Below are 14,957 nucleotides of genomic sequence, written 5' to 3'. Positions count from 1 at the left end.
TGGAGAATTGCGTTTTTTAACCCGTCATTTCTGGATGGATGAATGGATGGATGAATGTGTGTCCGCAGCTTTAAGTCGTATCTCCTCCTCAACGAAGCAATATCGATGACTAGTTTCCATGTAGGGTCTTTGATCACAGGTGGTTTGTCCTATGCTGGCGTTAGATAATAAGCGCAGTCCATATATTGTAATGATTTATTTTAAATAATATGTTAATTCATCATTTTTATTATATAAATACACGTCATCTAAACCATACAATTATTACTTCTTTGACTACACTGTTGGCATGTTTTTTTATCCTTTGTTATCATTTCTATTTATGTATTTTCAAGTACATCCACATTATTTATTTGTGAAACTTGTTATATGTCGCATTATTTATGTTCCATTTATATTTAAAATAAATAAATTCTATGAGGCGAAGCACCAGCCTTTATGTGGAGACTAAAATATCGTTCTTAACTTTTCTTTAGTACGTTAATTTCTATTAATGGACTCCCAGGAAACATGTATAAAATCGTATGATGTATCACACATTTAAACGAAATAACACTTTATAATATCTATTTTAAAATCTATATAGTATGGTTAACCCCCCTCTGTGGTCAAAGCCCCGCTGTGGTAAACCCCCTATGGTCAAAGCCCCTATGGTCAAACCCCCTATGGTCAAATCCCCCCTGTGGTCAAAGCCCCGCTGTGGTCAAACCCCCTATGGTCAAACCCCCTATGGTCAAAGCTCCGCTGTGGTCAAACCCCCTATGGTAAAAGCACCTGTGGTCAAAGCACCTAGGACCGCCGCAACACGTTCAGGATAGCTAGTTTGTTTGTACTCATAAGTTGTCTATAAATAGATTGTTTCTGCGAATGGAATGAATCGGGGGAAAAGCGCACCAAGTACGCGTAATGAATGTGATGACGTAACAGGCAAAGCAGCTGTTGTTTTTCGAGTACCAAACCAAATTTTAAGTCCATATTTGCTTTTCTTTTTCTTCAGTTGCACGTATTTCCTTTAAAGTAAGTGTTGTTTTAAATAACAGTCTTGTTCTTACGCTTAGCATAACTTTAATAAATTTTAAGAACGGTCATGTTATATATTCGTTCGTCACTTCATTATTTTGTTGTGAGTTGTAACAGTATTCCACTATCTTAATGGCGTTTGTTTTTTGTCAACTTCCGGGTTCATTTGTAGCCGTGTTATCACATAGAAAGACAAGTAGGCCTTTGTTGTAATGTGGCTGATACGCTAGACTGAACTCAACATCAGAGAGCTAAAAGTCAGTGTTTAGTAGTTGATAGATTTTAGTAAATCATACCTACATGTCCATATTATATTCGTTCTATGGCTTTGGCACAGTCCATAAATGACGTCAAACTCTTAGTTGGAAGGGGGGGGGTCCGTCTCTCGGTAAAATCACGATATAGCGTCGGTTATTATTCCGGAACTGTACAGCAGTAAAAAACAGTAAAACCATGGCGTAGTCTGTCGAGCCGTTCCGGAAACCACCGGAAATACTGTAAACCATAATTTATTTGCCGCCATATTATTTTTCGTACATAATGTTTAAAAATGTGCAAGGATTGATTTTAGTTGCATTTTAAATACTGTTTTGCTAATTATTTTGTATTTCTAATTATTTTAAGTGTATGTGCCAATTATTGCTGCTACTAAACATTATTCTAGTTATTCTTACTACTTTTAACTTTAGTAAATCTAATCGTCTTATTTACTAACAGAACTAGAGCTGGTTGTTGCAAATCTTCTGCAGGTTTTTTCTGTTTCTTAAAAAAAACATTAATTACTACACTCGACTAATAATATTAATAATATTTAGATTTACTAATTGTTGCTAATTTTTTGTCAGTTAAACATTAAATTAAGTTAAAACATTAATTTAATGCACTTGACTTTATTTTTCTTTCACCGGTCAAATAAAGTATGGTTTACAGTAACGAATGTTACCGAAACTCAACGAACATTACCCAATAATTTCCGACGCTATATCGTGATTTTACCCGTCTCTCTGTGCACATGCTACTTCATATGACATATGTACCATCGTTTATAGTTTATGCGAATGTGTACGTGTTTGTACATATGTGCATACAGACGTCTACGTATGTATATGCGTATTTACGTGTATATGTGTAGATGTACTTGTGCACGGGTATGATTGCGTGCATGTGTACATAACATATATAACTAATAATAAAGTATACTTTTCAAACGTTATACCCATTGCAGCTACACAGAGACTGTTGTCAGCGTTGGACGAAAAACTTGACGGAGATGGCTTTTCTGGACACGGATGGGTTAATGCAAGACATAGACAGTGACTATCAGCAAGAAGATGAAGAACCACAAAGCAACCACGAAAGACTGGAAGACGCAGAAGATAATCTTGAAGCTCTGAGAAATAGAAAAGCAAATCCCGAGACTCAAGAAGATGTTGAAGAAAGTCCGGACCCTCAAGAAGAACATCAGGCCAAACCGAAAAAACTATTTACAGGTAAGTGTGAAGACAGGCGTTTAGTGTATCTGTAAGTAGGAGTGGTGTTGTGTGTGTGTGTGTGTGAGTGTGTAGGTGAGTGGCGTTGTGAGTATGAGTGAGAGTGTAACTGTGTGCGTGTTAGTGTGTTAGTGTTAGTGTTAATGTGAGTGTTAGTGTTAGTTAGTGTGAGCGAGTGTGAGTGAGTGTTAATGTGAGTGTTAGTGTTTGTTAGTGTGAGTGTGAGTGAGTGTTAGTGTTTGTTAGTATGAGTGAGTGTTAGTGTCAGTGTGAGCATGAGTGGAGTGTTAGTGTGAATGTGAATCTGAATGTGAATGCGAGAGCTTGCGTGTGCGTCTACATTTAAATTAACGAGTACATGTACGTGTACGTCAAGTATAAAACCGACCATACTCTCACACATTTAGTATTGTTATCCACATTGCAGCCAGCAGTGGCGTAGCCAGGATCGTCTCAAGGGGGGGGGGGGTTCCTATTTTTACCCGGGGTCAAACTTTCGATTTGCACCCCCCCCCCCTCAAACTTTCGATTTGCACCCCCCCCTCATACTTTTTATATATACCGAGGGGTCTATGGGGGGGTTATGACCCCCTAACCTCCCCCCCTGCCTACGCCACTGGCAGCCAGTGTTTCTTCCAGACTTTTTTCTCCGGGGGAGCACTTGAAATTTTCGGGGGGGGGGGGGGGGCGGTAGACTTTCTTCGGGAGGGGGGGCACTGTTAAAAGTATATATTTTCTATAAAATTTTCTATAAAATTATATAAATTTCATTTCGTTCGGGGGGGGGGGGGGGGGCGGTAAAAAAATTTCGGGGGGGCTTCGCTCCCCCCCCCCCCCCCCCCCCCCCCCGAAGAGATGCCTGGAAGAAACTCTGATTGCAGCATGTGAATGTTAATGAGCTTGCGTGTGCGTCTAAATTTAAGTTTACGAGTACATGTACGTCTACGTCAAGTATAAAACCGCCCATACTCTCACACATGTAATATTGTTATACACATTGCAGCGGCACGGAAGAAGCTGGCATCTCTGGATAAACGAATGACGAAGATGGAAAATTCCATGAAAAAGCTTTCTAAACAAATCAAAACTGTACAAAAAGAAATGAACGCAACCTTGAAGGGAAGTGGTACTATCCAGGAAATCAGCATGAAAACAGTGTTAACACAAAACAGTATGGACTTCCACCTCCGTAAACCCTACAGCGTTAAGATAGCGGTCGACAGGCGCGACAGCTTCACAAACTCTAGCACGCCATCTAACCACGACAACATCCCGTCTCCGTCTGATTATTCCAACAACCCATCTCCATCAAACCATGCCACCGTAGGGTCACCATCCAACACTGGCAACGTCAGCTCACCATTCAATAATGGTGGCACTACACCATTCATTAATGGTGTCAGTACACCATTCATTAATGGTGTCAGTACACCATACAATAATGAAATCTTTAGTGCACCATGCAACATTGGCAACATCAGTACACCATACAACAATGCCATCAACACTACGCGGTGTACTTGTTTGGAGAAATTGTTTCTTGCTATAATGATGACCTCATTCATAATCTGCGTTTACAGCTTATATTTGCTTCTAGATATGTAATATATGTGCATATATATATATATATATATATATATATATATATATATATATATATATATATATATATATATATATATATATATATATATATATATATATATATATATACTAGCCGTCCCGGCCAAACCCTGCTCTGGCTTCTGTGAAAAACCTTTCTGTTAAAGACCATTACCTGTGTGCTTAGTAATCATCATAAACCCGGCATTGTCCACCCAAACCACAACCAACCAAACCAACAAAACGCAAACATAACGCTAACACAATTACAAATACAAACGAAAACAAAAACCATGAGTCAACTAGCTAGTACCAAAACAAAACAAGCTGCCCAACTTGTCTAGCACGCTAGCCAGATATTTACCTCGTTATCTCGTTTGGTCTCCCGTCACCATTGGCGAGGTCACCTGGACATGGGTGTTCTCTTACCACGTGACTAGAAGATGACATGACATACAGGTCCGCTAATTAGACGATTGTGTGTCATCGCATACAGGTCAACTTATTCGACAATTGTGTGTCATATGTCTTGTGTAAGCCAACGAGAATGTATGGGCATGTCTTGACTATGCGTTGATGAAAAAAAAAACATATTGAAAATTATTTTGTTTTTCTTAAACTTCATGCGTTTAATTTCTGTTTTTTTGTTGCAATAATGTTATTGTTATGTTATGTTGGTTAATATTTGATGGAATAGTCTGTATGATAATAAAACTCAACGTAGTTTGTTGTGAATTCAGTTGTGTCAGAAAGGTAGAGGGGTAAGTAAGTATTGACAGCCGCATCTGTTGGCACAATTATGGTGGGTTATGATAAAGTTACTAAAATGTGGACAACAGTCTTCATTCAAAAAGATCGTCGATTAATAAATGACTAACACGTCATCTTTAATAACGATTACCTAGTCCGACACTGAAATGTGTGCTTGGGGCAAGGGGGGGGGGGTGCTTTGAACTGGGACGAGATCGTTTAATTTTTAGTTTAAAGCATGTGGGTAACACCTGGTTCAAATTGTTTGAGACGGGTAAGCAGAGTTTCTTCCAGCTATCTCATCGGGGAAGAAAGTCTACCCCCCCCCCAAACGAAATGGAATTTATATATACTTTTAACAGTGTCTGCCCCCCCCCCCCCCCCCGCGGGAATTTTAGTCCGCATAGCAAGATAAAAACACTAGATTAGGCAATCAAATTAAACCTTCTTATCCTTAAGTCAGAAGAATGTTAGAATAATACTGTGAATTTAAAACAAAATATGTCAAGAGAAATCTAAAACTAAACGTGTAAGACTAGTTAAAAAGAAGTTGGAATACTTACAAATGTATTGTTTTTATAGACAACTTTATTCGTTGTTTACATAGTGTAGCCTCTACCAGCAACAGAGGCGTAGGGAGGGGGGGGTGCAGACCGCATCGGGTGACACCATTTAGGGGGGTGACACCAAGGCAAAAAAATAGCATAATATATAGAGAAAAACTTGAGGGAATGGGTGCAAATTGAAAATTTGTCCACGGGAAGTCGCTACAGTTTTTGGGGGGTGACGGCATTAAGTGCCGCACCGGGTGACACCCGACCTCGCTACGCCACTGACCAGCAATAGAACCATCACTAGGCAGAATTTCTAGCTATGTCGCCAAAATATGTGATATTGTACAGGTAGCAGTTTGGGTTGGAATGTTTGTTTATCGGTCTCGTGGTCCTACATCGGTGCTATCATCATTCATGTCACTGCTCACAGTCCAACAAGGCTGACCCCACTGCTGGATAAAATGCTGTGGAAAGAAAAGGTTAACCCTTGGGTCAGACTGTTTCAACATACTGTTTCAACAAAATCACAAATTACTGAACAATTTTGTGTGCGAAAGTAAAAGCTACTGAAAAGATTTCATACAAACCCTTAACACAAGTGGTGAATATCCAAGATTGTTATAATCACAATAATCTTTCTAAATTCATTAAAAGCTGGTCTACAATTAGCGTAAGTTATTGAAAGGAAAGTAACTAAAATGTCCACTAAAAATAGCTGTGTACTGGTCTATTTAAGTATAAACTAAGAATATTACTTGAGGTACTATGGCAACGGACAAATCAACTGCCCCTTAAAGAGAACCTGCAGAGAAAATGGAACTGGATTTGCCGTACACTCAGGAAGCTGTATCCAGCATAACAAGACAAGGCCAAACCTGGAATCAACAAAGGAAAAGAGGCCGGCCAAGAAAGACCTGGAGACGTGACCTTGAAGAAGACAGCAAGACGATTGGATAAACATGAGGACTGTTGGAGAGATTAGCTTATGTCACAGAAGGGGCGTCAGGCAAACCTAACATAAATATTACTCTGTATACAATCATTCGCAGACTTTTAATTTTAGAAAACACCTAAAGTCGTTAATATTTTTTAATGCTAACTTGTTTATGGTTATGTAAATAATGGTGCATTATTATATCTCAAGGAAAAAATGGTATTATATTAGTATTTTTTTGTGCACTGAGGCCAGCCTAGTTGTTATGAGCTTTTTAATGCATCATTTACTATGAAACATCTTCAACCAAAAATATCCTAATATTCAAAAGCTGTTGAGGAAAGAACTTGTGATGGGGGAAAGTGCACCAAATACATAGAACTTGTGATGGGGGAAAGTGCACCAAATACATAGAACTTGTGATGGGGGAAAGTGCACCAAAAAACATAGAACTTGTGATGAAGGAAAGTGCACCAAAAACATAGAACTTGTGATGGGGAAAGTGCACCAAATACATAAACCTTGTGAAGGTGAAAGTGCACCAAATACATAAACCTTGTGACGGGAAAAGTGAATTTAAAAAAAAGAGCGTGATGAAGGAAAGTGCACCAAATACATAGAACTTGTGATGGGGGAAAGTGCACCAAATACATAAAACATGTGTGGGGAAAGTGCACCTAATACATAAACCTTGTGATGGGGGAAAGTGCACCAAAAAAACAGAACTTGTGATGAAGGAAAGTGCACCAAATACATAGAACTTGTGATGTGGGAAAGTGCATCAAAAATAAAGAACTTGTGGCGGGAGAAAGTGCACAAAAAACGCGTAATGAACACAACACAATAACAGGGAGCCGGAAGTTGCATTGTGGGTCAATGTTTTAGTCGGCTTTCGTTATTATTTCTCTGTTGTTGAATTTGTTAAAAGTGAGTGCTCCTTTTAAATTAGAGCCATTTTGATATTAATGAGGTGATAGAAATGCAAGAAGTATCCTATTTCACAGTAGATCTAATTTTAGTCCAAATTAATGTCTTTTTTTTGTTAGTTGTAACTTCCCTTTTGGTTTGTTTACAACAGTTTACGTTCCATTCAGGTTAGAAGTTCGTTTATTCCGTCGACCACTAGATAGGTGCAGTAACTTCACGTCTACTATTTTTTCAGTTAATGGCATTGACCTAATCGTCTGGGAGGGATGCGTATTTTCTTCTAATTATAAGCGACGATGTTGAATAGTATTCGTTGTTGGATATGATATTTTATTTTTTGTAAATACTATACAAAATCGTGTTTTGTTAGTTGAGATAATGAAACTAAATGCCGATACTGTAAACTTCTCTCTGACCGCATCAATGTTACTGATCTTAGCCCTCTCTCTAGCTGTAAAATCTGACCGCAGCAATGTCACTAATCTTAGCCCTATATGTAGCTGTAAATCCTAAAATTACATGCACATACACATGCACATGCACATGCGCATGCACATGCACATACACATACACATGCACATACACATACACATACACATACACATACACATACACATACACATACACATACACATACACATACACATACACATACACATACACATACACATACACATACACATACACATACACATACACATACACATACACATACACATACACATACACATACACATACACATACACATACACATACACATACACATACACATACACATACACATACACATACACATACACATACACATACACATACACATACACATACACATACACATACACATACACATACACATACACATACACATACACATACACATACACATACACATACACATACACATACACATACACATACACATACACATACACATACACATACACATACACATGTATATGTATATATATATATATAATATACTAACAGTCATTTATATACAAAATTCGAAAGCCGTCAAGAACAGACAAAATAATGCAAAATATTTGTTCGCATTTTATAAAGAGCAGGTGGAGCAATTCATGCGAGGTATTTGATTATTATTTTTATACTGTCATCAGCAGATAGACGAATCTATGGGGAATAGGTGGTCATCATTCAAAAGAGGTCAACCGGAAATGGACGAATATATGACGAATATGTGGTCATTATTCGAAAGAAGTCAACAGGAAATGGACCAATCTATAAGGAAAATATCGTCAGCATTCGAAAATTGTCAAAGTGAAATGAAAGATTCAATGGAGAAAATCGTGTCGTTCTTTAAAAGCAGTCAACATGAGATGGATAAATCAGTAAAGAAAATGTGGTCTTCATTTGAACACTGTCTAAAGGAAATGTACGAATCGATGGAAAAAATGACGTCGTTATTTGACAACTGTCGAAAGAATATGTACGAATCAATGGAGAAAATGGGGCCATCATTTGAAAGCAGCCTACCCGTAAGGGATGAATCAATAAACAAAATGTGGTTCTCTATCGAAAACTGTCAATATGAAATGGACGAATGTCTGGGGAAAATGTGGTTATCATTCGAAAACTGTCAAAATGAAATGGACGAATCAATGGAGAAAATAGAGTCATTATTTGAAAACAGTAATCAGGATATGGATGAATGTATGTGGTCAGCATTCGAAAACTGTCAAGAGGAAATGTACGAATCAATGGAGAAAATGGAGTCATTATTTGAAAGCGGTCAAGAGGAAATGGACGAATCAATGGAGAAAGTGGATTCTTCATTTGAAAGCAGTCAGGAAACGGACACATCAATATGCAAGACGGATTCGTCATTTGACAGCAGTCATCAGGAAATGGACGAATCAATGTGCAAAGCGGATTCGTCATTTGAAAGCAGTCAAGAAATGTTCGAATTCGTGGAGGAAATTGAGCCACCATTCGAAATGTCTCAGAGTCCGATGGACGAATGTATGCGAATGACGTCAGATCATATGGATGAGGCGAATAATAAAATTATCCGATGCAGGTCAGAAGCTTTGGGGCATACTCTACCAGCGATCGCAGCCGACGTCCAATCCCAGGAAACAGCCCGACAAGATGACTCTCAAACTGTAAACGATGGTTTGGAGACGCCCCTTACTACAGCCCCAGCCGTGGCATTAACCACACGTAATCGCACCAGTCTTGGGTTCAATTTTTGGCTCACTGTGTGGGTCTTGGCCCTAGTAACAGTTGTTTTGTCCCTCCGCGTGTAAGCTCTACAACTTCAAGTTAAGATACAAAACATCAACCAACTAGTAAATAAACAACTAAAAATGTATTAATGAAAGTTTGCTTTATACAATAAATGAAATGGGTTGACGAACAACACTTTAAAATAATACTGTAAAAAATCAAAATCAGGTATACTAATCCTGAATTCGAAAGGATATCAATCAACCTCCAGAGTTTTTTCAACTAAAGAGTATGAATTTTCAAGTTAAGATACAAAACATCAACCAACTAGTAAATAAACAACTAAAAATGTATTAATGAAAGTTTGCTTTATACAATAAATGAAATGGGTTGACGAACAACACTTTAAAATAATACTGTAAAAAATCAAAATCAGGTATACTAATCCTGAATTCGAAAGGATATCAATCAACCTCCAGAGTTTTTTCAACTAAAGAGTATGAATTTTCATATTCCAAAAAACGGATCATGTATTACCGGTTTTAGAAAAAAATTGAAACGTCGACTTACGTGATTCATTCATAAACAGTATAATATTTTCCTTGTGTTGTGAAATATAGATTCTGCCGGACTTTTCTAGCACTAGCCATATCTTATCAGCTATGTAACAAAAACATTTGACGTACGGATACACAGGCTCGGTTTTGGTGTAAAAATGTCCAGTTTTATGTGAAGTGCTCATAGCTCGACTTGACTGACCAATGTTGGACCATATGTTTACAACATAAACACTGAACACTGAACACTTTGGACTTTAAGTACAAAAACAAAATGAACTCTGGCGGCTGTTGAAATGGTCACTTAAAAAACGAAACAAATTAAAGCAAATTATTTTTCTTACTTTAAATCATTATCCTTGTATGTGAGATAAAAAAGCTGTCAAGAAAGGCTGATATCAAATTGACGTAAGAGTAAAATAATGAGACGTATATCCTTAAAGAAAATAGATTGTGTATGGGAAATCATGTTGAAAGCGGAGAGATTTTAATGAAATAAAACTGCAATGGGGTATAGAATATCTTGTGTTTGTCTAAAGTTGGGTTTGTTTTTCAATGTGTTGATTAGAGTTGAGTGAAATAGTTTTAATGGCAACCCAACTAGTAAAGGAGAAATCAGTCAAATAAGAGATGTTGTTGGGAGGTGTGGGTTGGAAGGTGTGGTTTGAGAGGTGTGGGTTGGGAGGTGTGGGTTGGAAGGTGTGGGTTGGGTGGTGTGGGTTGGAAGGTGCGGGTTGAGAGGTGTGGGTTGGAAGGTGTGGGTTGGAAGGTGTGGGTTGGAAGGTGTGGGTTGGAAGGTGTGGGTTGGAAGGTGTGGGCTGAAAGGTGTGGGCTGGAAGGTGTGGGCTGAAAGGTGTGGGTTGGAAGGTGTGGGTTGGAAGGTGTGGGTTGGAAGGTGTGGGTTGGAAGGTGTGGGTTGGAAGGTGTGGGTTGAAAGGTGTGGGTTGGAAGGTGTGGGTTGGAAGGTGTGGGTTGGAAGGTGTGGGTTGAGAGGTGTGGGTTGGAAGGTGCGGGTTGGGAGGTGTGGGTTGGAAGGTGTGGGTTGGAAGGTGTGGGTTTAGAGGTGTGGGTTGGGAGGTGTGGGTTGAGAGGTGTGGGTTGGAAGGTGTGGGTTGGGAGGTGTGGGTTGGAAGGTGTGGGTTGAAAGATGTGGGTTGAGAGGTGTGGGTTGGAAGGTGTGGGTTGGAAGGTGCGGGTTGAGAGGTGTGGGTTGGAAGGTGTGGGTTGGAAGGTGTGAGTTGGAAGGTGTGGGTTGGAAGGTGCGGGTTGAGAGGTGTGGGTTGGAAGGTGTGGGTTGGAAGGTGCGGGTTGAGAGGTGTAGGTTGGAAGGTGCGGGTTGGGAGGTATGGGTTGGAAGGTGTGGGTTGAGAGGTATGGGTTGGAAGGTGTGGGCTGAAAGGTGTGGGTTGAGAGGTGTGGGTTGGAAGGTGTGGGTTAGAAGGTGTGGGTTGGAAGGTGTGGGTTGGGTGGTGTGGGTTGGAAGGTGTGGGTTGGGAGGTGTGGGTTGGAAGGTGTGGGTTGGAAGGTGTGGGTTGGAAGGTGTGGGTTGGAAGGTGTGGGTTGGAAGGTGTGGGTTGGAAGGTGTGGGTTGGAAGGTGTGGGTTGGAAGGTGTGGGTTGGAAGGTGTGGGTTGGAAGGTGTGGGTTGGAAGGTGTGGGTTGGAAGGTGTGGGTTGGAAGGTGTGGGTTGGAAGGTGTGGGTTGGAAGGTGTGGGTTGGAAGGTGTGGGTTGGAAGGTGTGGGTTGGAAGGTGCTTGTCGGGAGGTAGGGTACGAGACTACTGACACTATTTGGATGGATGACGGCAAAGTCAAATGTTACATTTACTGACAAAATAGAGTTTCACTCAGCTAGCCTTTCAGCTAAAGATGGATACGTGGCTCAACATTAACTTGAAATCAGTGTAAATGAACATACGTGACGTTATTATTTAACTGACGTTTTAAGCAATGTTAATCACTCATCGTCTTTTCCCGTTTCTACCAAAGATATATTGGGCAGATGAAGTAGAGTTCATCTGTTTCAATGAACTCGGCATACAAGGGAATGGTGTTGTCAGCACTTTGCCCAGTCGTATGTTTCCGTTACAGGAGTCAGGTACTTATCAGAGCTGAGTTGGCTCAGTGACTTCCTACAGACTGGAGCCTTGTATTCAACTTTACTAGCGCAATAATATGTTTAAACATACGCATTTCCTTAATGATGAAGTTTTTCCCGCTGTAATATGTTTCAATGTGATCTCACTTTTTTAAATCAATACGTATTTCAAAATAAAGCTAATCATGAAATTTATTTCGTCATAACAAATAAGCTTTTGTAAATTTAATACCTCAAAAGTTCAAAACACTGCTAATAAAATAATTACTGAAAGTTTAATGAACAGAGCAGTGGTTAGTACGCAATTAATGGAAGCTTACCATGGGTGATTACACTCATTATTTTAATCCTCGAATTATTATTTTTTTAGAGTAATTGTTTAGACTATTAGTATGTCTGGGTATTTTATAATTGTAACAGTCTAGCTCTTTGTGTTTGGGCTTTGATATTTATTGATTTGTAATTCGTTTCATGTTATTAACTTTTTTTTTTTACATAAAAGTTTTCTTGTTTTCACAAATTTTTCCCTGAAAATGCCGTTTAGTTTTTTACCAAGTATTTTTTAATTTTCAATCAATTTTAAGTTTTAATTTTTAATTTTTAATAGACGTGTAAGGTAATTATCAGCGACGTCGAGATCAGAACTTGTTTTTAAAATAGATGTAAAATTTGTTTGGCGGTGATAAACTTACATCATTACTAAAGGCGTCGCGTGCTAGTTGTTTGAAGTTTGGATTATAGCGAGACCATTGGAGTCAGTGAAACCATGAGTTTGATCGCTAGTGTAGGGAACATGTCCAGGTTACATGACGGTCCTATCATTGACGACGATTTATACGTCATCCTCGTTGACATCAGCGCCAACAGCCTAACTGTCCTGGTGTCTTTGTTTGGGATGTTGACCAATGGGGTCAATATTTTGATTTTCTTGCGTCAAGGCTTCAGTGAGCAGGTCACCATCACTCTACTGGCCCTGGCCGTGTCTGACATGATGGCACTGATGGTCAACTCGATCCCAAATCTCGTGTTTTTTATAGCCTTAAAACTCTTCGGCGTCGCTTTATTTTCTGATGAGATCACATACGTAACGACAGGGACCCTGCATTTGGCTTTTGTCAGAGTAACGGGTTGGCTGACGGCGTTTATAACATTTGAGCGTTGTCTTTGTGTGACCCTGCCTCTACACGTCAGGTCAGCGGTCACCAAAAGACGTGTCACTTTTGTCGTCATAGCGATTTATATTTTCAGTTTCTCGTGTCTGGCACCGACCTACTACACGACTTACTACAACTGGAGTTACCTCCCTCACATGAACAGCAGTTATCTAATCCTGATGGACACAGATCACCGTGTTGTCCTCGATCACATGAGCTTCATCATCGGGAATGTTTTCCCAGCTATCGCGTCTTTCTCTATAGTCCTCCTCAGCACCGTCTTTCTATCTATCGGGCTCATCAGCTCGAAAACATTTCACAAACATCACACCAAACAGCTCTCCGTTGCTACAGATAAGTTTCAGCGGATTACTAGAAAAAAGATTAAGATAATTAAACTGACGTCACTCTTGGCTTTAATCTTCATCGTCACCTTTACCCCGACTATAATCTTCACCGTCTGGATTGCATGTGATCCAGGCTTCAGCGCCACGGGATTCAACAGTAACTTCTTCAAAGTGGCCTTTTCTTTTTCTTTCTTGATGGAATCGCTCAACTCCAGCCTGCATGTGTTTCCTTACTATAGCATGAGCACCAACTACAGAACCAGGTTCAAACCCAGTTTTTCATGCTTCTTTACTAATACATGAGCAGTGGCGGCGCAAGGTAGGGTGTTACCCACTTCCCGCACCTAAACTATATATATATATATATATATATATATATATATATATATATATATATATATATATATATATATATAAACTATATATATATATATATATATATATATATATATATATATATATATATATATATATATATACATATATGCATGTTTTTATGTATATGCATATACATTCAACTAATAAAATCTTGATGTAATAAGCTATACAAAATAAGGGAATACATTTTGCATAAATGCACCACCCTCCACCCCCTGATACCCTTTCATCCCCTCACCACCCTCTACCACCTCACCACACCCCACACCCCACTCCCTCATCAACCTCCACCCCCACACCACCCTCCACTCCCTCACCACCCCCTTACCACCCTCAACTCCCTCACCACCCTCCACCCCTTCACAATACTCCACTCCCTCATCAACCTCCACCCCCACACCACCCTCCACCCCCTGATACCCTTTCACCCCCTCACCACCTTTCACCCCCACACAACCCTCCACCCCCTCACCACCCTCCACCCCCTCCCACCCCCGCCACCTACTGTTCTGAAGAAAAACGGCAAGTTGGAAGATCAGTACAAGTCACACAAGGTCCAGGAAGAAAATAGTCGCGTGTTCTGCCATGGGCTCTGGTCAGTTATCTGCCTGTTTGTAAGGCTACTATGGCATATGCCATGCCATGCACTATCCCAGTGCCTGTTGAACTGGAATCCGCAGGGGCAGCTCATGTCTGTGGCCTACACTGGGAGTGGCTATCATGCTAGAACTTTATCCTGAAGTGTGTATCTCTCTAGCTAATAATGTATGCTTTTATGTATTCTTTAAAATAAAACAATTTTTAATGTGTTTCTTCTAAATAAAACTCCAACTGTTTTTAACTAGTACCAATAAACAATATTAGTAATATAATTTTTGAGTTATTTTTTAAGTTGTTTGTTTCAGTATAGGTTTTACTGTTTTTTGTTTGTTTTCTGGTTCTTGTTTTGTTTTTAATTTA

General features: G+C 39.5%; 3 protein-coding genes across 5 annotated transcripts; all 3 read left to right on the top strand.

Moving 5' to 3' along the window:
* Window positions 1-917: 917 nt before the first annotated feature.
* On the top strand, window positions 918-4,694 carry LOC131949011 (uncharacterized). Its single transcript, XM_059310762.1, has 3 exons — window positions 918-1,017; window positions 2,246-2,510; window positions 3,514-4,694. Exons 2-3 carry the CDS (start codon window positions 2,291-2,293, stop codon window positions 4,113-4,115), a joined length of 822 nt encoding a protein of 273 aa, XP_059166745.1. The 5' UTR covers window positions 918-1,017; window positions 2,246-2,290; the 3' UTR covers window positions 4,116-4,694.
* Window positions 4,695-7,198: 2,504 nt separating this feature from the next.
* Window positions 7,199-9,766, top strand: LOC131949029 (putative leucine-rich repeat-containing protein DDB_G0290503). 3 transcript variants are annotated; one of them, XM_059310792.1, is made up of 2 exons: window positions 7,199-7,277; window positions 8,400-9,766. In XM_059310792.1, the coding sequence occupies exon 2, from the start codon at window positions 8,412-8,414 to the stop codon at window positions 9,543-9,545; it is 1,134 nt and encodes a 377-aa protein (XP_059166775.1). In that variant the 5' UTR covers window positions 7,199-7,277; window positions 8,400-8,411; the 3' UTR covers window positions 9,546-9,766. The 3 variants fall into 3 exon arrangements, with proteins under 3 accessions (XP_059166775.1, XP_059166774.1, XP_059166773.1); XM_059310791.1 differs by having other exon boundaries at window positions 8,397-9,766; XM_059310790.1 differs by having other exon boundaries at window positions 7,199-7,320; window positions 8,397-9,766.
* Window positions 9,767-12,884: 3,118 nt separating this feature from the next.
* Window positions 12,885-13,922, top strand: LOC131949008 (cysteinyl leukotriene receptor 1-like). The gene has a single exon (XM_059310759.1). It carries the CDS (start codon window positions 12,885-12,887, stop codon window positions 13,920-13,922), a length of 1,038 nt encoding a protein of 345 aa, XP_059166742.1.
* Window positions 13,923-14,957: the final 1,035 nt, after the last annotated feature.

This window comes from Physella acuta, unplaced genomic scaffold, assembly GCF_028476545.2.
Source record: "Physella acuta isolate Inbredline_101_S28 unplaced genomic scaffold, ASM2847654v3 ptg000669l, whole genome shotgun sequence".
Classification (NCBI taxonomy): Eukaryota; Metazoa; Mollusca; class Gastropoda; family Physidae; genus Physella; species Physella acuta.
This window is presented reverse-complemented; position numbering and strand designations above follow the sequence as displayed.